Source organism: Amphiprion ocellaris, chromosome 20 (genome assembly GCF_022539595.1).
Source record: "Amphiprion ocellaris isolate individual 3 ecotype Okinawa chromosome 20, ASM2253959v1, whole genome shotgun sequence".
In the NCBI taxonomy this organism is placed as follows: Eukaryota; Metazoa; Chordata; class Actinopteri; family Pomacentridae; genus Amphiprion; species Amphiprion ocellaris.
The window spans coordinates 26,563,158-26,587,536 of record NC_072785.1 but is presented as its reverse complement, the minus strand read 5'-3'; the positions used below and the strand labels follow the sequence as shown (position 1 = coordinate 26,587,536).

Here is a 24,379-nt window from a genome sequence, read left to right as displayed (position 1 = left end):
CTATACTTTGACATTTTCTGAACTACATCCTATACTATGGCGTTATACACAGAGTGCTTTGGTTACATGTTGATTTATAATCTAGATTTTTTTCTGTTTTGTTTTTTTGACATGATTACCACAGACCTGACCGTGAACACCGTCGACACCCACCTGAGGGAGACGCTGCCTAAGATCTCAAGGCTGCTTGGTCGTGGTCTTTCTGGCACGTACTCTTCCAAGATGAGCCGGGAAGTTTAACACTGATGGAATGACACCAGGTCTAAGCCGACAAACTTCCAATTCCTCCTCAACCCATAGTCTCTGGGAAACCTACATGGAGTAAGAAAAGTAGACAGAGAAGTAATTAAGTCTGTACACAACATATTAAAAAGAAATCATGCTAATAAATTAAGTACAAAGAACCGAATTCACCAATATACTGGAGACCAGAGCTATTTAATTTGATAAGTATAACCTTGTTTAGTAACATTTCAATTATTTGAGAGCAGTCCTAAAGAACTGCCTGTAATCCCAATCATAAAATGGGTTTGGAGGAAGAACATAGATGGTAATCTGGATATACATGAGTTAGACTTTATAACTACTATTGGTAGCATTGGTGGTAGTAATAGCAATGTGACTGTTAACTACTGCTGCTGATACTGGCACTACTACTTCAACTTGTAATACTATTACAAATGCTGATACTACTTCTACGACTCTAACAGCTGTTTATACTACTACTGCTGCTTGTACTTTTAGTATTACTACTACTGCTTGTACAACTATACTACAGCTACTATTAATCGTCTGGTATTTGCTTGTCAAGCTGCTAGCTCGCCTTAGCGTTTTGCTAGTGGCTAACTAGTTAGCTCTCATAGACTGGAAGCTCTCAACAAGATTTCATAATGAAAAAAGAGCCAAAAACTATTCTTACCTATGAAAAGTCATTCCAAGTTTCCTTGTCTCAATCGTACGACGCAGTGTTTAACTGTATGCAGCACAGTGAGACGGCATACTTGTCGTTTACGTTTTCACGCCGTCTACATCAACGGAATGCACTGAAACTTTTCCCCCACTAGCTTAGCCTCGTTGTAGCACGCAGCTCAAAGGGGCGTGTCCTATCTACTCATTCATATCTATGAGAACAACGATGGCTGCACATAAGGACGCCTGACGTTGATTAGCTGCGTAAATACCATTATATAGTCTATGGTAAATACGTATGTGAATCGCATCATTGGCTGCAGCAGCCAGTCACCGGTCACTCACTGACTCACATTGAAAAATAGCACAGAATGAATTGTTACTTGTTTATTTTATTTACAGTTTAGGTTGGATTTTTTTTTTGTGCGCGATTTTCTGTGCGCGGAGACCGTGTCAGCAGTGCGCAATTGCGCAAGCGCGCAGCTTAGAGGGAACAGTGGCGCTAACATAACTGCACAAGGGTTTTCTAATCATCAATTATCCTTTCAACACCATTAGTTAACACAATGTAGCATTAGAACACAGGAGTGATGGTTGCTGGAAATGTTCCTCTGAACCTCTATGGATATATTCCATTAAAAATCAGCCGTTTCCAGCTAGAATAGTCATTAACCACATTAACAATGTCTAGACTGGATTTATGATTCGTTTAATGCTATCTTCATTGAAAAAAAAAAAAGATTTTCTTTCAAAAATATGGACATTTCTAAATGACCCCAGTCACAGTACTGTGCATATTTTTGCTTTTCTTCCAGCGTTAAACCTGTTTTTACTCTTCAAAACACACCTCCTATGTTGTTTTCAGGTGTAGATAGGTGAAGAGATAGAAGCTAAACTATTAGTTAAGCTCGAAAAGCAAAGAAATAGTTAAAATTCATCACCTTACACAATGTGTGACTGTTATTTCCAGCTAGAAGAAACCAACTGTTCAAATAAAAATCCACTATAAATCAAAATTTGGCATAGATTTGAATAGTTTTTCCTGACTTTAGTTCTATGTCCTGGTTTATCACTGCTGTTCTTTCAAAAATAAGGACATTTCTAAGTGACCCCAAACTTTTGAACAGTAGTGTATATATAGAAGATGTAGGTAGACTCCAATGAAGCGAACATGGAAGTGCCTTAAACCTGTAATCTTTCTAACAGCCAGCAGGGGGAGCTTTCTCTGGTTGCAAAATAAGTCAAATTATCTAGAAGTGTATGAGAAAATGATCCAACTTCTGACTTGATTTGCTACCTCACTAAACATGTTCCTAATGAGTTTATGGACTCAACTGATAGATTAAAGCCTCCTTTAATACAATGTAATTCTAATTTAGTAAATTTTGGTTCTATATAGAGGAAGATAGACAATAAATCAGGGTATGTTTTAGGGCTGGGCCACCTTGTGATTGCTTTGCATGTCAAGTTCTCAGTCAGCTCCATCACTCCTATGTTACATCAGGTTTCAAAAGACCAAAATGATGACAATCAAATGCCAAACTGGAGGGTTCAGGATGGTAGTTTTGTCCATCTTTTATATGCAGTCTGTACTAGTGACATTTGGCCTTCACATCATATAGGAGGGCAGGTAATGATGAGAAAGCAGTTTGCAGGCATTCAAATCATGAAACAAATCAAGATGGCAGCTACAAGTACAATAACCATAAACAAAGCACAATAACAAGTTACAAGCATGAGGCAACTTCTTCTTTCTCGTTTTAACAACAGATGTGGGCATTTGGAAAAAATGGTGCACGAGTCGATAGAAAAAAAAAATTAAATAAAATGTGCCTGATTTTGAATTGATCATCAAACTTCCCTCCACAAAAAAAGCAGAAATCTGTGGAGGGATTTGTCAGCACCACGTGGCTGTACTTTCCAGTTAGTGCAATTAGTGATGACTTTTACCCAGTGCTCTTGTCACATGATTAACAAAAACCATATTCCATATTCCCAGTTAACTGATGCGTATCTCCCAGTCCGTCATCACTCTGAGCTTCAGGCTGCTGAGCAGCAACATGCAGCAGGTTTCTATGAACTGAAATCCAGTAGACAAGGCCTCAGTACCTGGTGATAAAAAGAAAACATGTTGGACTGAAAGTTGGACTGAAATCGTTCCAAACACACAGCAGAGAGCAGAAAGAAATCAACACGTCTCGTTATTTCAAGTTTGAATATTTACTAAATGTGGAAAAACGTGTCTCCGCTTACAAAACTATAACAAGCAATGAAATGAAAACTAATCTAGGACAAAATTGTGATGTCACATCTGAGAAAACAGATTTGTTGATGTAATGTTTGTGTTTGGATGTTTTGGTCACATATATTACCAGTTTTTATGCTGGATTTTTAAAGAAAAAAAAGAAGCATGCAGGAGAAAAGTATTACTGAGTGAATAGGAAATCAAATGCCGAGTTTCCAAGTTTTAACATAATATATAACATTTAAAACATTTCTGTAATTATCCTCATTAAAACTGATGACTCAGAACCAATCGATGCTGTTTTTAAGATGTCATTTTAGACGTCAGGTCATGAATTTTCTGCAGTATTTTGTTATTATAGCCAGTTTTTCTCGAACAGCAGAAAATGTTGATATTTTTAAAAGCAAGACGTCAGGCTTTTGAGTAATTTTATTTATTTTTTGTTTAATATTATTACTATTTGTAGGACCAATTTTATTTGTTTTTGAAATCATTATTATTAGAATCAGTTATTAGAAATCATTATCATTTTTAAGACAGATTTCTAAAAAAAACTATTAGTGGTGGGATGCGATTAAAAAAAGTTAATCTAATTAATTACAGTCTTTGTAATTAATTGCAATTAATTGCAGTTTTGTCAAATAGCAATATTTGACACAATAAGTGAAGTCTTTCAATTCAAATAAAATTATGGTTGACAGTTGAATCAATGAATAGACATATATGTGTTTATAATTTAAAATTTATTTAAAAAAAGGAAAATGGGACATAGAGAAAAAGTGATTTTGATGACTTAAAGCCTGAATTTAGTTGTTTTTTCCACTGTATGGCACATAAAATCAGCATAAGTAGTTCAAGGAGCTTCAGAAAGTTGAAAATCCACAGATTCATTCCGTTTTCATCTTTTCTGGGTCTGATAAATGGTGTAATTTTGATGGTTCTTTTTTATAGGAATATCAATTTTTATTTGTGTAATTTTTTTATAAACAGAAAGTTTATAATTAAGTTATTAAAAGAGATATTTTTGTTGTTTAGGTTATTCCTCCTTCAAGGAGGCAGAGCCTCGACAGAGTAAAAACTTAAACCACAAAAATGTTTCATTTCTATTTATCTGCATTTTTCATCTGTCTGCTACATTCACAGATTACTGCAAATCTAAGTGCAATTATAGCGATTTTATTCAACATTTTAAGACTTTCTGTAAACTCAAGCACTGTGTAGAAAAGTGGTCTATTATGGGATGGCTACACCGTTAGCCGTTAGCATGACTCGTAGCTAAAATTAGCTCTGGTGCTAACAGCAACATGTTTTACATTGAGGTGAAGCCGTCGGCTTGAAGTGCTGCAGTGATCAGAAAACTCTTTGTTGTACAATTTACACACAACCAGGCTTTTATCCAAGCTGCCATCGGGAAGATTTTTAAAAGAAAACTTTCTGCCCAACAAGCTCAATCTCATCTTCCTTCACTGTTCACCAGTGCTTGACTTCACTCAGTGCTTCCTCTGCTTCTTCTTCATGGCTACAAACAGACTTTAGGTTCATTACCGCCACCTACTGGGCTGGAGTGTTCATCAGAGTTCCCCGTGTGCCAGAAATGAGGGAACTGAGGAGGGTGCAATTAATTGCGGTATTATTTCCAACGCGTTATTTTCCGCTGTAATTAATTAATCAAAATTAACGCGTTAAAGTCCCAGCCCTAAAAAATATTACTATTTTTAAGACTGATACTATTTATCATTATTGCTATTTCAATATTAATTTTTATTTATTTATTCAGATTATTTCAACTTTCAAGACTAATTTTATTCAATTAATGTATTATTTTTACTATTTAAAAATAAATATTATGTACTTGATTTATCTATTACTATTTTTTACTATATTTTTTAAATTTATGACTATTTTTAAGACTGGTTTATTTATTATTATTATTATTATTATTATTATTATTATTATTATTATTATTATTATTATTAATAAGAAGACTGACATTATGTATTATTATTTTAACAGATTTTTATTTATTTATTGTTAGTACTTTCTTTTAAGATTGATTTTTAATTAATTAATTAATTAATTAATTAATTAATTAATTAATTAATTAATTATTACTATTTTCAAGACAATACTATTTATTAATTACAATTACTACTTTTAAGGCTGATTTTATTTATATAAATTTTTATTCATGAGTAGTTTGAAAATCGTTTTTTTAAATTATTAATATTAAAACTGATTGTATTTTTTTTCTGAATTTATTTATACCCTTTTGTCTATTTCATTCATCTTTTATCACTCCACTTTTTATTACTGTCTAAACTGCCTTTATCAAACTTGACTGATCCTCTGATGTTTCTTTGTTCCGTTTATTTATTTATTACATAAAAATAACATAACATAATCATAACAAAATGTTTATGTGGTAGTTGTGTTGTTCATATTGCCTCTTTATTCCTTATCTTCTATAAATCGTTTTGTGTTGCATTTCATTTGTTTAAAAATAAAGTTGAATTTTAAATATGTAGTAAACTTGGTAAAAACTTTGCGCCATTACAAAATTATAATAAGCATTAAATATAGGACACAATAACTGTGTCACTTGATGAGAAAATGTATTTTTTCTGTCACTTTAGAACTGAAAATACTGGATTTTTCCCTTTAACATGTTCCCAGTTGGACTCCACTGATGCTCTGAATGTTGGTTGTGTTGGATGCAGACAATGCAGGACTTTTATTGTGAAAGTCAGCTGTTGTAATACAAGTTATGATAATGTTGGAGCTCCTCACCTGGCACATGCACAGTCACAGCGGACGGTTTGGTCTTTACTCCCAGAACAGTAACCGACTGAACCACGGTGTCGCAGTCAAACGTTCCTTCTCCACCGGCAGCACTGAAGGAAACAACAAACCATCATGAGGTCTGATCTGTCTTTAGATGTCAGCGTCGGGTGTTTTTTCACCCTCTGACTCACCGGCAGAACAGCCAGCCGGACCGCATGTCAAACCTGCGCAGACAGAAGGACTTGGCATCTCGGTATCTGAAGGAGTGGAAGTCGTCCAGGTACAACTCACCAGCAGCGACGCCCTGCAGAGAGACGAGGCTGCAGTCAGAGTTTCACCAATTAAAAGACGCAAATGACCAACAGATGAGACGTTACGTTTCCCAGAATCCTCCAGATGTTACCTGATTATTTAAAGCCACAGTGATGGAGATGGGGAGCCGCTGGAGATCAGCTGTGCAGGAGAAATGTCCTTCTGATCTGCAGATCACTGATCCACCACGCTGGAACACTGGAACCTGCACGGAGGAAACATCAAAATCAACAGCAATCTCACAATGAAACCTGCCAGTATCTTTATAAAAACCAAAAACAGGCCAGTAAATGTCAAAGTCAACAACAATTTCACAATAAAAGCTCCCAGTATCTTTATAAAAACCAATAACAATCCAGTATAAGTCAACACTAACTGTGTTCAGAGTGACTGGAAGACTCAGAGTTCTTCCTCCTCTGTATGCCGCTGCAGAATGAACGTTATACCAAATCTAGAAGAGAAGCTCACGTCAATGAAATGTCCAAAATGAGGTGAAACATGAATATAATCAGCTGTACAAACATGTTAGCTTGTGGTTCATTTACCTCACCAGATCCAGGAAGTAAAACTTCGACTTCTTGAACACCTGGTTCTGTTACAGGACAAACCAGCAGCGCTCCTCCTGCAGGAAGTAAAACGTGATGAAACTCTGCAGTAATTTTAGGGGATACACTGTGAAATACTGCAGAAATAAAGAGTAACTCATCACCGATCATGTACTGGTGGTCCACGGTGAAGGTGTTATGCTCTCTGGGGAACTCCACCCACAGAGGTCTGCATGGATTTAAATAAAATCAGAATTTCTATCAGCTTCTGTTCATCCATCTGTGCATGAATCTATAATTTACATTCCAACATGAGCATCAAAGCACGATAGACGCTGACCTCTAGTACCTGAAGAAGCTCAGTAATACCAAATAAATAACCTGTAGTTGTAGTACTGAAAGTGAACAGCAGATGGCAGCAGCACTAACCTGAGTGGAGGTAAACCAGCAGTATGAGCCTGATGGAACAATGTGTACCAGTAGAGCAGCAAACAGTACCTGAGTACACAACAAGTAAAACTGCTCAGTCAACACTCTCATATTTTACACTGAGAGACAATCAGACAAGATGTTTTTAATGAGCTTTCATCAGATTTTTACTCATATTAGATCCTGACTTTAGTTAGAATAAACCATCTAGACCCAAACACACAGGAGGGTTTTAAAAGCTTATCTTTGTTAAAAATCATCATTATTACTATTGTTATTATTATTATCAGGTTTTTGAACCCGAGAATCTGAGAATGATTGAAATCTAAACTGAAAATCATGATATTTCATCAAAATCACTTTATTCGACATTCACCCGTTTCAAAAAATTGCCAAAAATAAACCATTTGCTCCATAAAGATTCTGTAAAAACCAAAAAATTCTGCACTTCTCTTTTCATCTGGCAAGACATGACTGACTCAGGTGCGATCAACGGTCACACGACAAAAATTTACACCAAACAGAGAAGACGAGCATAAAAACGAATTTAAAATCTAAGCAGTGAAACACCTACAATATGTAGAATGAGTATTTTGATTTTTGACCATTTTTGGTAACACAGGATCGCTTGTAAAATGTTTATTTCAATTTTTGTTAAATAATAGATCAAAGAAATTCTTTTTTAAATTATTTATGGCATTCTAATTTACTATTTTGTTATGTATTGTATTATTTTTTTTCTTCTATTATACTGCATAAAAGAAATATGTCAGTTATCTCTGCTTCTAGCCGTGGTTGTGCTGTTTTCATAGAGATGCAGGACTTTATACTGCAGTGAAAATCAGTCTGACGGGGGAAAAAAATGCCAAAGAAAGGAGAATTATTTGTTCTTTACATGTTCTGGTGATAATACTTTTTGGTCGACATGTAGAATGAAGTTATTTTGATTAAATATCACAATCTTGGGCATGGATTTGGTTAATTATCACAATTTGGCTTTGATAAATGTTGTAATTTTGGCAGTTTTCAAAAGAAAACATGCCTTTGAAAGCTGCTGCAGGTTTTGAGGTTCACAGGGTTAAATGCTGTTTTGAAGTGTGCTGAGAAAAAAAACAAGTATAGTAATCAGTATTCATTAATCTCAGAACCTTTGCTGGATTGCAGTACGGATCGCGGCTGTAACTTCTTCTCCAAACAGCCATGGCTCTCGACGCTTCATCATCTTGGCTGAATGACCTCTGAAAAACGGCTGCAGGGCGGCTGCCTGGTACCAACGAACCAACAACTCCGGCTCTGGATCCTGAAAAAACCCTCCGACATCAGCTGCAACAAGGAAAACAAAGAATATGAGATCAGTAAATATGAAAAAGCAACAGAAAAAACAGCACAAAAGAGTCAACCTGGACCATTATACTTACATATATACAAGCTACTAAACTAGTCAGCTAGTTTTGAGGTAAAAGCTGGTAATCAGTAACGTCTCTGCACTAAGTAACACCACTGAATTAACTGAATTTGGCTAAATTTGTCTCTCAAACTAGTCAAGAACACATTTACTTGTGATTTCAACATTTAAACTCACCTCCACAGAAGGCGATTCCTGCCAAGCTCAGAGACAGAAGCATCGGAAGAGAGATCTTCAGATATTCCCAGCTGGCCACGTTGTCTCCCGTCCATATCGCTCCTGCAGTCGTCAGCAACAGCAAACGACACAGTTAAGGATCAATGTAAGGAAATATGGAGACAGTTTTATTGTGTTTGCGTTTAAATATCTCACCAAATTTCTGTGACCCGGCAAAGAAGGAACGTGAAAGAACAAAAGGTCTTTCTGAGCCTCCAGAGCGAGTTATCAGACCCTCCACTGTGGCCTTGTGCTGCGAAAAAACAAAACAAACGTAGTTTTTTTAAAAAACAATTCATTAACAAATGTAATTTAGTAATGTTGTCCCACTATAATATGATTTATATGAGGGGAAAATGTGATTTTATAGAGCAGCTTTAACCCTCCAAACCACAAAAGCCTGGTTTAAAAGGCATTTTATCTTTAAAAAAAAAAAAAATCACCAAAATTACAGCATTTATCAGACTCAGAAACTGTAAAAACAGAAAGAATTGTCAGATTTCCAACTTCCTGCCAGTCCATGAACTAACCTCTGACAAATCACCAAAATTACAGCATTTATCAGACCCAGAAACTGTAAAAACAGAAAGAATTGTCAGATTTCCAACTTCCTGCCAGTCCATGAACTAACCTCTGACGTGTCACTCAGTCGAGAAAATTATCAGTATCACTTTATTCTATCTTTCTCAATAAAAATTCACCAAAAATTAAATATTTTGCTCCAATAAAATTCTGTAAAAAAACAAAAAATTCTATGCTACCTTATGCAACCATTCAGACATTAATAACTAAACTAAAATCAACAGCCACGGGAAAAGAATTAGGAACTGGCTGAACTGCAGGCAGTGTACTCAAAGTAGGTAAGAGAAAGAAAATAAACTAAAAATAAATATGTATGTAGAGTCACTACTCAGTTTAAAGTATCTGCAACACCTTTAGGCACTTGGAGAAATGTTGCACATATTGTTTGTTGTTTTCCAATTTTGTAAAATGAAAAAAAAAATCAAGGAAATTCAACTTTAATTTTTTGTTATATCTTTCATATTGCAGTGAAAAATGAGTCCACAGTGAGAAAAAAATGTGACGGGAGCAAAAAAAAACCACCCAGAAACTGGCAAAGATTTGGAATACTTGGAAGTCAATCAGTAAAAATTATCTCACTAGTTGGAGAATTTCCCAACTCTTAGAAATTTTAGTGTTACTTGAAGACCTAAATGTCTTTCTGCACAGAAAAAGTTCTAATTCTCATTTTATAATGATTTAGGTTGTAACTGTACCATATTGCACAAAAGACATTTTCATTCCTCTCTACTTCTTGTAATAGTTGTCAGTGAAAAACTAGTCGAGAGCGAGTCAAAATATGTTCAGAAACACCACAAAACTACCTGAAATTTAGTGTTTTGGAGTCAATACGTAAAAACTGTCTCATTAGCTGGAAAATTTGCCATTTTAGGAAATTTTTGTGTTACTTGCAGAACTAAAAAAAAGTTTTTATGCTTTGATATTCTCACAAAAACAGATTTTTATGCACAAAACTTCATAAAATTGCAGACGTATAATAATAAAGCACTGCATGTCAACAGATTTAAGTAAATGAGCCCCTATCAGGCACATATACCGGTTTCTAAGTAGATTTATGGGGTCTACTAGAACTCTGTGGAGGCAAATATGTTATATTGTGAAGAGAAAATATAAGTAACAAAGGAAAAGTTTGAGCTTTATGGTGTTTCAGGAAGGCAAGGAGCAAAGTTTTCTGCTGGACTGTTGCACAAAAACATAAATTTAACACAATAAATCAAAGGGAAAGACTGAACTAAAACCAGTGATCCTGCTCACCTGGTAAAACCCGTACAGGTTGTGTAGGTCGCGGTGCTCCCAGCCCCCAGAATGCACTGCGTCCTTCGGCATCGTCTGCTCAGGTCCGTTAAACACAGACGGTTCGTTCATGTCGTTCCACACATGTAAGGACGATGTCGATCCCTGAATCAGACATTAATACTTTAACGATAACAAAAACACTATTTACTGTGAGATTATGGTGCCAAACTTTCTAATGTTTATATTATAATTTGTATTTTTTTTTTTTTTAAATTAGTTGTTCGGTCAGAAAATGGTGGAAAATGTTGGTGTTTCCAAAAACCCTCAAGTTGTTCGTACCAATATTTATCCTGTACTTATACATTCATATTATTTATCTTAAATTGTATAAACATCTATATATTCATATATCAGTGTGTCTGCACTGTTCGTTGTATTGTCTATAAAGCACTTTACTGCTAGTTTTGCTCTTCTAGAGACTAAAACTGCATTTTGTTGCTTCAGTACTTGTACTCTGTGCAATGACAATACATTTAAATCAAATCTACGTCCAAAAGATATTCATTTTTCTCTCATTGAGGATTTTAAAAAAATGAAAATATTCACATTTCAGAAGCTAGAATCAGAGAATTTGAACTTTTCTTTCTTAAAAATAACTAAAACTAATTAATAAATTATGAAAAGTAAGTTGAGTAAATTGAATAATCATTTCAGTTTTGCTGCTATGTGACTAAATATATCACAACACAGTCTTAGTGTGCAAGAAAATAACATCAGATATACAAACAAAATGACATAAAATCCCTGATTATTGAATTATTCTGCAAGATATTAAAGCATCAAAACATTGGAGATGCTTTAAAAACTTTCACAAGCTTTTATTTCACACCTCCTGCTTGAAAAAAAAAATGCACCTTTAGTGTACTTAAATCTCATTAGAGATCAATGGATTTGATCATTTTGGAACATCATTGATGGTTACCTTGTATTTATCCAAGCTGAAGCACCCGGAGTACCAGGATCGAGTTTCTGGGCTGCTGAAATCCAGATAAGAGGAGTCACCTGTGGAAATAAAAAAGAAAACATGCATGACAATATAATGTGATGATGACATTTTTAAAGTATACAACATACATCGACGATTAACTACAATAATATTTTGATGAGTTTCTTTTTAGAGTCTTTTCAGAGTCAATGTCACACTTTTAAGATTAAAAACCAATTGTGAAGAAGAAAAAAACATTGGAATTCGATGTTTGTTCACTAAAATGTCCTTAAATGTCTTGTTTTGTCCAAAGATTTTAAGTTTATTGTCACAGAAGAAGAAAGAAACCAGAAGATATTCACATTTAAGAAGCTGGAATCAAAGTTTAATTCAACAGTATATGAATATAAATATAAAAATGCTCAGAATTTTCAGCACATAACCGTTGGTCACAGATAAGTCACTGATGGCTTCATGGTTTTGCTGAGGAACATAGAATTTTTTATTTTTTTACAGAATCCAGGTAGTGCAAAAGCTCTGTTTTTGGCAGATTTTTAAATGTAGAATAAAGTGATTTTGATGATATATCCAGTTTTCTGATGGAACAACGTTACAAATGAGTAGTTCAAGGATCGTCGGAAAGAAGAAAGTATGACATTTTTTTAATATTTATTTCTGATTAAAAAAAAAATGTTTTTTTTTGTTTAAATAAACATGCCTTTAACATCTACCGGCAAGTTTTCAGGTTTCAAATTGTTAAGTAGAAAATATTATCAAGCAAAGGATCTAATCCATGAAACTCTGGTTAAATTAACTATATTCCTGATAACGTTACCTGGCCAGCATGTTCCTCTATAAATCTGTCCTTCTCTGTCTTTAACAAAATGTCCTCCATCTCTGGCCTCGCAGTAGAGCGACCAATCAGGATCCACCTTGATATGAGGGTCATTTATAACCACCAACTGTAAAAACAGAATAAAAACACGTCCAGATTTAATAGCAGAAGTTAATGAATTAGTTGTTTAGTCTATAAAATGTTGTGTTTTGTCTGAAGATAATGAGCTTACTGAAATTTAAAGTGTTTTGGAGTCAATAAGCAAAAACTGTCTCATTAGCTTGAAAATTACCAACTTTGGGAAATTTTAGTGTTACTTACAGAACTAAATAAAGTTTTTCTGCTTTGAAATTCTCACAAAAACACAGATTTTTATGCACAAAACTTGCTAAAACTGCATATATTTAATAATAAAGCATTGCATGTCAACAGCTTTAATTTAATGAGCCCCTTAAATGCAGATTTATAGGTTTACATTCGTATTTTTGGGATCTACTAGAACTCTGAGCAGGTAATGTGCTGTATGGTAACCAAGGAAAAGCTTGAAACAAGGCATTTCAGTCATTTTCTGCTTGAATCTGTAAGTTTGCAAACCTTTTACAAGCACAACCAATATAATTAACACTAGAAGACTGTAAATTCTGCACATTCTGCTCCCTGAACCCGACCTTCCTCTTCTTCTGCTCCAGGCGACGCTGCAGTCGGGTCGGTTCAGGAAAACAAACGGGGTCCCAGGTGAAGTATCGCTTCCCGTCCGTGTGCTCGATGTCCAGCCAGATGACATCATACGGGATGCCGTGGTGATTGAATCCGGCGTCCACAGCCTCCACGTCGGCCTCGTCGTCGTAGTTCCAGCGGCTCTGGTGATACCCGAGGGCGAACAGAGGAGGCAGGGCCTGAAACCCTGAGAAGACAAGAGAAGTTCAGAGTGTTGGTGGTGTTTTTCATAACAAGCTTTCCTTCAGGTTTTGTGCTGCAGATCCACCTGTCAGCTGAGCGAACTGGCTGAAGAGCTGCTGAGGATTTGGCCCGAGCAGAACGGTGCAGTCGATGACGCCGCTCTCTGACATCCAGCGGACGTCGGTCCGAGGACGAACCTTCCTCCTGTTCGCCGGGGGAGTTTTCTGCAGGACGAAGAAAGTGGAAATTAATCTTTTTTTTCTACCCATTTTTCTTAGTCTTGAAACCAGTCTGAGAGCTCAGGTTAAATTCCTCTGGCAGGATCAGACACAATTTTTATACAGGTGGAGCAATGTCTTTTTTGTGTGTCTCTGGAGGCCAAAAGCTCATTTTTTTGACATTTTCTACGATCTAATGCAGAGAATACAGTCAAATACAAGTACACTGGAACTTATTTACCATATATTAAGCTTTTTATGTAACCACTGCTTGATTAAAAACCTGGAATGGTTGTAATTTTGATGAAATATCTCAGTTTTAAGCTTACATTTTGGTTTTAATGGAGCAACATGTTACAAATGAGTAGTTCAAAGACCACTGGAAAGAAGAAAATGCAAGAGAACGAGAATTCTGAGACAAAATTATTAATGGAAATTAGACAAAATAGCCTTTTCTTTTCTTGTTTTATACTGTTTTGTATACATGAGTGTACCATGTTTTATTTATGTGCTGCTTGTATGTTAACCCTCCTGTTGTCCTCATTTACGGGCACCAAAAAATATTGTTTCCTTGTCTGAAAAAAATTCAAAAATTCCGCACAAAAGTTCCCCAAATTTCTGAAAGTTTGGAAAACCTTCAGGAAGAAAATTCCAATAATTCCTTAAAAGTCTCCCTTAAAAGTTTTATTTAAAAAAAAAAAAAAAAAAAAATCCCCCAAATTTGGCAAGAAAATTCTTGTAAATTTTTTTAAAAAATGAGTAAAAATCTTCCAAAATCTTCTGAAATTCGCTGGATTTTGGTTGATTTTTTTCTGAATGTTCTTAAGGAAAATATTAGAAGTTTTACTGATATATATGGAATCACTTTAGATATTTATAGGATTTTTGGGGGAAGATTTTCATTCATTTTTGAAAATATTTACAATTTTTTTTATTTTTTAAATTTTTATTTCTGGCCAAATTTGGGGATTGTTTTTTAAAAAATAAAATGTTAAGTGAAACTTTTAAGAAATTTTTTGAATTTTCTTCCTGAAGATTTTGCAAATTTTTATAAATTTGGGGATTTTTTTTGCTGAATTTTTGGATTTTTTTCACACGAAGGAACAATATTTTTTGCTGCCCGTAAATGAAGACAACAGGAGGGTTAAATGTTTATCATTGTAATTTTCAGTCTACGAGAACTCTGAGCAGGCACTACTATAAATGCAGCATTTAAGGAATTTAAGAAGCAGCGTTTTCTGTCTGTAAACTTTTTACTATTTGACATTAATACAAAAATGTAGATTTCTACAAAATCTGTGGAATCATTTTCAGGTTGATCTGAACTATTTGGCTGTATTAGAATGTATCTCTTTAGAAAAAAAACTGCTGGATCATAGTTTTTAAAATGAGACAAGTATGGAACTGAACATCATAAATTCAAAGGTTTTTGAAAAGTATAAAGCTGGGATAATGGTATAACATTGGCCATTTATTTTTAAAGAAACATGCATTTCAAATCTGCAGGCAGGTTTTGGTGTTCACAATGTTAAGTAAAAAGTATTAATAAGCCATGAGAGAGTAATTATTTCTGAACCTGAGGATTTAATCTTTAGAATTCTAGCTACAATCTTGCTTCTTGAACATTGGGAATCTTCCTGAAACATCTAAGCTCTGACAGAGATGCAAATGTAAGACTAGCACTAAATTAAACTTACCTGCCTATCAGTGGGTGAATACTGTACGTTTACAAAAGTCTCGGATGCGTTGAGCCAAAACACTCCCAGAGTTCTGTCCGGTTTATGGGCCACCAGCAGCGGTACAGATCCATACAGGCCCAGACGACTGTGGAGGTCGTAGGCGAAAACATCCAAGTTGTACAGTCGGTAAGGTTCACTGTCTCTGGGAAAAGAAGCACAGTCAGAAAGAAACGCAGGAATTATTTACATGTTTACTGATGAATGTTTTTGTACCTCGTGTCTCTGAGCCGCAGATCGTCAGAATGTTCTGGTAAACCGTAAACATTTCTGAATCCGTGAAGACAAAGATCCGCTCCGATGCTGCTGGGGCCTGAAGACACACAAAGACAGTTTCAATATTTAGGGTCCGAGCACCGAATGGTGCAAAGACCCTATTGGAATGCAAGGAATTATTTATTATTATTCTTTGCCTGCCGGGAAATCGCCATTTTTGGCGGCCTTATCATACCCCAAAACGCGTCAAACTTGGCATGCTCATCAGGACTGGCGAAAAATTTGATATTTTAGGGGGGTTGCGCATGTGTGTGGCAAAATGGCTCCATAGCGCCCCCTACAAAGTTGCAAAAAGTTGTCATTAGGCCAACTGCCAGACTGTTTCATCTACAGTTACAAAACTTTGCATGCATATGCAGCACATCAGGACACACGAAAAAGTCAATCATGGCCACGCCCTAAACCCAACAGGAAGTCGGCCATCTTGAATTAGCTGTAAATTTTTAAAAATTAATAACTCATCGGGGATAACTCCGAGAGACCTCAAATTTGGCCAGTACATGCAAACACGCGACTTGATGAAAAGTTATCAAAATGTTCATCTCATTTCAAAGGGCGTGGCCATGGCGACTCCCAAAAAATGGATCCTTCGCCATGAAACAGGAAGTGGTGTCTAACTCTGCTGTACATGCTCCAATCTGCCCGAAATTTTACATGTGTGATCAATGTGCAGCCCTGACAACATCAATATGGTTATATACATTCACAGTCATAGCGCCACCTTGTGGTAGCAGGAAATTGACATTTTTCACACTTTGATGTACTATTCTTAGCACGTTGATCAGATTCACCTCAAATTTGGTGACATAAGCCAGAACACATTGATGATGATTCCCAGAAAAAATGGTGGCTCGTCATCAAAGGGGGCGTGTCTGTGGCGACGCGGCGAATTTCGATTTCTCGCCATGAAAATTGAATTATTAATATCTCAGCTGTACATGGTCCAATCTGGACCAAACTTGATATGGTGGACACCAGTCCGGGTCTGAACACATCCACACTCATAAATGTGGAAATACTCATAGCGCCACCTATTGGCAACAGGAAGTATTTGTCATTACATTTGCACCTACCATTGCCGGAAACTTTGTCATATCATCTTGAAAATTGGTCAGCTGAGTGGTTATGCCTAGACGATGCCACAGTGTGAAGATTTTGACGATTCATAAAACACTGTTGCCGTGGCAACGCATCATTGCTGTAATAAACAAAGTACTTTTTGACAGGTTAAAAATGCTCAAATGCTCGCCAAAATTACCACACATATCTGGACCGGCAACCCATTTGATATTTTAGGGGAACTGCACATGTGTGTGGCAAAATGGCTCCATAGCGCCACCTGGAAAATTTCAAACAGTTACTACGGCCAGTACGTTTTAGCTAAAATTATGAAACTTGGTAGGCTTATGTAACTCGTCAAGACACACAAAAATCTAATTGACACCCATGCCCAAAACCCAACAGGAAGTCGGCCACTTTGAATTATATGTCATATGTTTTGACGATTTTGGGTAATTTTTGTACATTTTCAAAAGCTATAAACGTAAACAGGGTAACACCGAGAGAGCTAAAATTTGACCAGGATGTACTCCAGGCATGGGTGATCAAAAGTTATCAAAATGCTCACCTTAAGTATGAGGGCGTGGCCATGGCGGCCTCGTGAATTTTGATGCTTCGCCATGAAATATCAACTGCTGTGTAACTGCCCTAAACATGCTCCAATCTGCCTCAAACTTTACACGTGTGATCAGAGTCCAGTCCTGATCACATCCATAGGCCGACATAAACTCTCGGTCGCAGCGCCACCTGGTGGACGTGCGCGGATTCGCCGACCAGCAAGGATGCGAGGACCCGTCCAACGCTGCTTGCAGCTTTAATTTTTAACTTGAGTTTGGACTCGACAGTTTTTGTCAGGAGGTTGGACTTTAGGCTTTGTGCTGGAGGGTTGAACCCTGATTTCCAAGATGTTCTAAGTGTACAGACCTCTTGAGTCCTGAGGAGATGAGCTTTCACACAGTGTGAGGGCTGAAATTTTCGAAGTTTCACAGTAGTTGTCTGTAAACTAGAACCTTCAGATAGTCCAAGGACTCGTGTCTTCTATGTCCATGTGTAGTTGTCTGTTAGTTTGAAATGTCAGATAGTCTGAGGACTGCAATGTGCAAAGTGTCTTAGTACTTCTCTGTTAGTTAGAAATTTCTGTTTAATCGAAGCCTTAAAAGTTGTGAACATGAGTCTTGATTTCACATTTAGAGTATCCATTTGAGTTTTGGTGAGACGTTCACCTGTGTGCTATTTAGAAATGGTCCAGAAACTTTGATTGTATTCAATGAAAAGTATAGTTAGTGGTGATCAGAAGGTAACATTAGTTTGATCAATGATTTCAACTATTAGTAGACTTTATGAGGGAAGCAGTTTTGAGAAAAGAGTTATTAGTAAATCAATTCATAGTGCAACCCAGAACATTGAAAGGGGAACTGTTTGAAGAAACATGTAGATGTATTTGTTTCAGAATAGAAAACGTTTTAAGATATGTAAATGTATTTGTTTTTTTGGATGTTGTGATTGTGTGTTCTGTGTAATTAGATATTCAAAAGTGTCACTGGTGTTTTTCAAATTTTTTGTTTGTTTTTAGATTAATCTTAAAACTTTAGTTTTGGTCTTTTGTCATTTTTCATGATTTTATAATATTAGATTAGATGTACAACTGTTTTGTCTTTTTAATGTGTAATTGTTGAGTGAAAAGTATTATTGGATGTGATGAGTTAAAATATTATTTTCAATATTAAAAGTTTAAACTCTTGTAGTTTGTAATGTGAAGAACTTGTAGTAGATTGTAATGTGTAATTGTATATTTAAATTTTTCATAGGAAATTGTGTTTAATTCCTAGTGAAAGTGTTATTGTCTTTAAGATGTTATTTTGTAAAGAAACATTGAACTATTTAAATAAGTGTAGTAGTTTCTTTCACTTTTTGTTTGGATAGGCGTAGTGAGAGACAGCCAGACAACGGGGTTAGAAATAAGAGGTAGGCCAGCTCATACAGCATGGGGTGTACAAGCGGGAGTCGAACCCGGGCCTCAGTGGTGGGGACCTAGTACATACGTTAGAGGCGTAACCCGTAGAGCTACATGAGCACACATGCTCTGTTCCTGAAAACGTGTATTAATCCAATAGAAAGTCTAGGGGTGGTGTTAGGGTTAATGAGCAAGGTCCTTACAGCTGTAAAAAAAAATCGGGAAATTTATTATGGCACATAAATATTTTTAATTTTAATACAAAGCAGCCGAATATTCCGAGAAATTAATTCGCGGTTTTTCCGTCCGCATCGTCGATATAGCTTACCTAAAGGTGTACTTTTTCAACCACGATGCGGACGGAAAAACTACAACATTATTTTAGGAATTTTTTGGTTGTAGTGCCTTATTATTAAATTATGAAAAAATTTTAATTTTTTAAATAATTCTTTTGGTACATTGCTACTGTCAATACCTTCCTCTCCAACCCCGAACCCTACCCCTAGACTTTCTATTGAATTGATACACCTTTGCTGAAAACCAACACGTGTGATCATATAGCGCTGCGGGTTAAGCCACTGACGTATGAAGTAGGTCCTCCACGCTGAGGCCCTGGTTCGAGTCCCGCTCGCAACTCCGTGCTGTATGAATTGTTCTTTTTTATTTCTACCCCATTGTCTGGCTGTCCCTCACTACACCTATCGATCAAATAAGTGAAATAGACTACAACACTTATTTACAAATTTCCTGTTTATTTATTAAATACAATTCTTTAATTTCTTACATCTTTTTTTTCCCCCATACTTTATACAAGTTTAATTGTCTTTACTTTTTCCCATTTACTTAATTGCTTCTTTTTTATGTCTTTTCTTTCTTTAATCTTCTTCTTCTTTCTAGAATTTAACACCAACCTTAAATTTTGGCTCATTTTTTGACATTTTGAAAAGCTATAAACTCAAACAGAGTACCACCGAGAGAGCTGAAATTCAGCCAGAATGTACTCCAGGCATGGGTGATCAAAAGTTATCAAAATACTCCGCAAAAGTCTGAGGGCGTGGCCATGGCAGACTCCTGAACTTTGATGCTTCAACGTGACACATCAACTGCTGTGTAACTGCCCTAAACATACTCTAATCTGCCTCAAACTTTACATGTATAATCAGAGTCCCGCCCTTATGACATTCACATGCTGAAATACACTCATAGCGCCACCTGGTGGATAGAAGGAAAAGCTCTATAACAAGCCTGTACATGGTCCGATCTGCCTGAAATGTTATATGTGTCATCAGAGTGCAGACGTGATCACATCCATAGGCCAATATACACTTTCGGTCACAGCGCCTCCTGGTGGACATGCGCGGATTCGCCAACCAGCAAGTATGCGAGGACCCGTCCAACGCTGCTTGCAGCTTTAATTAGATTTCTTCTTATTATTATTATAATTATTAGCACTTAGGAAAATGTCACTTATGCGTATCCCCATCAAAAGTGAATGGGCGAAAACGTTTGCAATTATCTTCCAAACTGAACATCCGAGGCGTTTGGTAGTTCGATCCGTCGACAGGACGCAGGACGACATGAGGGTTAAAAACACAAACCATTAGCCTTTATATCCACAAACTGTCTGAACGTCTCCTTCCATAACGAGTCGTCCTCCTGAACAAAAACAACAAAGATCACATTAAACTTCAAGTAGGACCAGTGCTATATTATAAATTGGACAGTGTTGTTGTTTTCTTACCTCACTACTGTGAGAAAAACAGCCCAGTGGAAAAACAGAAAAAGAAAAACCGCCTAATTATTCAATTCATGTGCAGGATTGGTTGGTTTTTGAGCATCTGTCAGCATCCCTGTAGACCTCACCTGGGAGGATCCTGCAGCGCCTCAAACCACAGCTTTCCTTTAGCGTTGAACGTAACTATGACTTTGTTCTCACACAGGATCTCCAGACGGAAAGGAAAATGCCAAACTCGGGCCTGGTGACGTCCAGAAGACCAGGAAAGAGTGACTGAGTCTTTGGTATGCTGGTCGACTCTCAACCTGCCAGATAAAGAGGGAAAAATCAGTCAACAGATGGAAGACAGCTGCAGAAATCACACGAATAAGGACGTAGTTTAAACAGTTCTAGCATTATTTGAAGACTAACTTTAAAAAACTACACTGACAAACCAGGATATAGAACTAAAGTTGGGAAAAACTATTCAAGTCCATGCCAAATTTTTATTAACCCTCGTGTCGTCCTGTGGGTCAAATTGACCCGTTTTAAAGTTTGAAAATGTGGAAAAAATAAATATTTTCACAGTGAAACTTCTGATGTCCACATTTTCAACATTTTTTGGAAATCTTTGAACATTTTTTTGGTGGAAAAAAAGAAATGTTAAAAATGTTTCTTAAGAACATTCACAAAAAAACAAAATCAACCAAAATCCAGCAAATTTCACTGGATTTTGGTTGATTTTTCTGTGAATGTTATTAAAGAAAATATGAGAAGTTTTACTGATATATATATGGAATCACTTTAGATATTTTATGCGGTTCTTACGGTTCACACTGCAGCTCTTCGGTTAGAACATCCGGAACTCGGTATCGAGCTTTAATGGGCTGCAGTTCATCTATTAATATCCTCACAGTGTCACGTTTACAAGGCGATAAAGAAAGCAGCAGTCTGGTCTGTGGGACAGAAGTTAAAATTAGAGCAGATTTAATCGACCACAAACACTCAAAGTGAGTTTGTGTTAAAGTGTGTTTGTCATTGAGATGCTGAGGGCAGATTTCATTTTTTAAACCGTGCCGAGAAATCACGATGATTTATGGCTTCATAACTAAACAAAAGACACTTTATAGTTCTCTCTACTTCCAGTCATGGTTGTTCTGTTTCCATAGAGGTGCAGGATTTTATATTGTAGAGGAAAATGAGCCCACAGTGGGTAAAAATGGGCATTGACTGATGGGAGTTCTACCCTCGTGTCGTCCTGTGGGTCAAATTGACCCGTTCTAAAGTCTGAAAATGTGGAAAAAATATTTTCACAGTGAAGCTTCTGATGTCCACATTTTCAACATTTTTGGGAAATTTTTGGACATTTTTTGGTGGAAAAAAAGAAATGCAAAAAACAAATGTTTCTTTAAGAACATTCACATAAAAATCAACCAAAATCCAGCGAATTTTGCGGGATTTTGGTTGATTTTTATGTGAATGTTATTAAAGAAAATATCAGAAGCTTTACTGATATATATGGAATTACTTTGGATATTTTCAAGATTTTTTGGGGAAGAATTTTACTAATTTTTGAAAATATTTACAAGACTTTTCTTGCCAAATTTGGGGGATTTTTTTTTTAAATAAAACTTTTAAGGGAAACTTTTGAGGAATTATTGGGATTTTCTTCCTGAAGGTTTTGCAAATTTTCAGAAATTTGGGGAATTTTTTTGCTAAATTTTTGGATTTTTTTCAGACAAGGAAACAATATTTTTTGGTGCTTGTAAATGAAGACAACAGGAGGGTTAATAATATCCCTCTTTTGCACAATCTACAAGTGTAAAGCTACTAAATATGACAGAATATAAGAAATATTTACTTTAAATAGTTTTACATCCACTGATTCACTGTTTAAATTGACCTGCTATTAGTGCACATGATCTTGTGTAGTCGTACTTTGTGTTGCTTTTTGGTACCACATGTTTCTTGCATATTGCACATATTTTTATTTTACTACAGACTCTGTTTATGGCTGAAATTAAAATGAAAAGAAACAAAAAGATCAGAGAGTCTGACCATTAATGCAGATTTAGGGTTTGGGTTATATTAAGGATTTTGTGAATTTTAGTTAATAAAAACCGTTTTAATGCAACCTAAATTTAAATCCCAAACATAAATCTGCTTTAATTTCAGTTTCAACATATTTATGACATGCCTTTCTCTTAATTTAAGAAAATATATACTGAGAAATCAAACTTACTTTATTTCAAACTCTACTATCAAGTATCTGTAAAGGTGTCAAATGTGATTAAAGAAGCAGAACATTCTTAATATATATTTTCAGTAACACTCACCTGTGTTTCTGGTTGCAATAATTCCAAACGAGCTCCTGTCTCAGTGAGAGCCATCGTGTCCAAAAGGGCTCGATGCTGCAAGTTTGGACCCTGAATCTGTCGCCTTAAAAAGTCACAATAAACACCAGAATTTCAATTTAAAAGACATTTTAATGTGATCCTGTGCAACTCTAAAGTTAAGTTCTGCAAAATCCACTTAATTGTGAGGATCGTAGAGACAGATGGGTGACAAATTAAAGGAAAACCAATTTAAACTGTCTTAACCCTCCTGTTGTCTTCATTTATGGCACCAAAAAATATTGTTTCCTTGTCTGAAAAAAAATCCAAAAATTCAGCAAAGAAATTCCCCAAATTTCTGAAAAATTACAAAACCTTCAGGAAGAAAATTCCAATAATTCCTTCAAAGTTTTGTTTTTAAAAAAAACCCCCAAATTTGGCTAGAAAATTCTTAGCATGAGCCACCTCACCTGAGTCATTCTGCTGAGTAATTCTTTTGGGGAGTTTTGAAAGGACCTGATTGTAAAATTACTCAGCAGAATGACTCAGGTGAGGTGGCTCATGCTAACGACCACCATGAGCATATGAGGGCGCGGTGAAACTCGCATTTCAATGACCCCCTTTGTCACTCCCTGGCTCCCAACGACCATCGTTGAGGAGCCAGGTGGGCCTTGGCAATGGTCGTCAGAATGTGAATAACACTGACCACACCTCACAGAGGTTATAAGCTGAGGCAACATCAACCACCACCAGAACTGAAGAAGCCTCTTGGATGAGAGGTGAAACGTCTTCAAGGAACCTTCTTAAAGTCCAGTTGGATTGATTTAAATAACTCTGGATAACCATGACCTGGATGAATGAGAAACTACACAGACGTCTCTCGTAACATAACAGAGACAGGATTTGCAAATTATTTAAGCGTCCTACATACCTGTAAAAAGCAACATGCTCGCTTTTCTTGAACTTGTCTTTGCCCTCATCTTCAGGGACGACACTAGAAACAAGCAAGAAGAAAATTAACTACGTTTTTATTATGACAAGTACAAGAAAAGACTTTCACACGTAATTTTACCCGTAAAGTTGTTTTTACAAGAATAAAATGCCTCAAATGATGGTAAAATTGATAGAATCTGACATAAAGCTCATAGCAGCAGCAGTCAGGTGGGTTTATAATCCTCCAACAAACAAACAGGCTGCCTTCACTACATGAACTGACTGTAAACACACTAACTGAGGCTCCATGTGAATGTCAGAGGTCACCGGGAGAGTAAACAGCTGTTTGTACCTGACAACATCCTGATTCTCCTCCATATTCAGCAGAATTAAAACCTCACAGTCGGTTGTCTTCTTCTTCTACCAGCAGCAGCTTCCTTATTCTTCAGGTTTAGCCTCTTTTATCCTCCTGACACCGGAGGAGCTGCACAGATCACATGCAGGAAGTGACACCATCAAGCCAGCCAGTGTGCAATACAACAGCACTTCTGTGTGGATTTCCAAAATAAAGTGCAGCAGCTGTGCGTTTTCAATGCACAAACTTTGATCCACCTGTTGTTTGCTACAGAATCTGAGTTTTTCCATCATTGCTAACGTCACCTAATGTTATACAAATTACAGAATGCAACAAGGTGAATATTTTATCCTATGAAGAACCAAAAAGAAATACTTTAGAAACATTTAAAATACAAGTCTGTTGACTAAAATCAATGCAA

General features: G+C 36.2%; 1 protein-coding gene across 1 annotated transcript; it reads right to left on the bottom strand.

Annotated features, from left to right (window-relative positions):
- Window positions 1-1,281: 1,281 nt before the first annotated feature.
- On the bottom strand, window positions 1,282-24,115 carry ganc (glucosidase, alpha; neutral C). The gene is made up of 24 exons (XM_055006059.1): window positions 23,956-24,115; window positions 23,602-23,664; window positions 22,674-22,776; window positions 21,166-21,293; window positions 20,487-20,663; window positions 20,222-20,292; window positions 15,551-15,647; window positions 15,296-15,479; window positions 13,466-13,604; window positions 13,149-13,384; window positions 12,481-12,607; window positions 11,643-11,722; window positions 10,679-10,822; window positions 8,999-9,095; window positions 8,804-8,905; window positions 8,370-8,544; window positions 7,222-7,290; window positions 6,957-7,021; window positions 6,793-6,869; window positions 6,624-6,698; window positions 6,339-6,452; window positions 6,127-6,239; window positions 5,942-6,045; window positions 1,282-3,018 (listed from the first exon to the last, which is right to left on the bottom strand). The coding sequence occupies exons 1-24, from the start codon at window positions 23,979-23,981 to the stop codon at window positions 2,909-2,911; spliced, it is 2,676 nt and encodes an 891-aa protein (XP_054862034.1). The 5' UTR covers window positions 23,982-24,115; the 3' UTR covers window positions 1,282-2,908.
- Window positions 24,116-24,379: the final 264 nt, after the last annotated feature.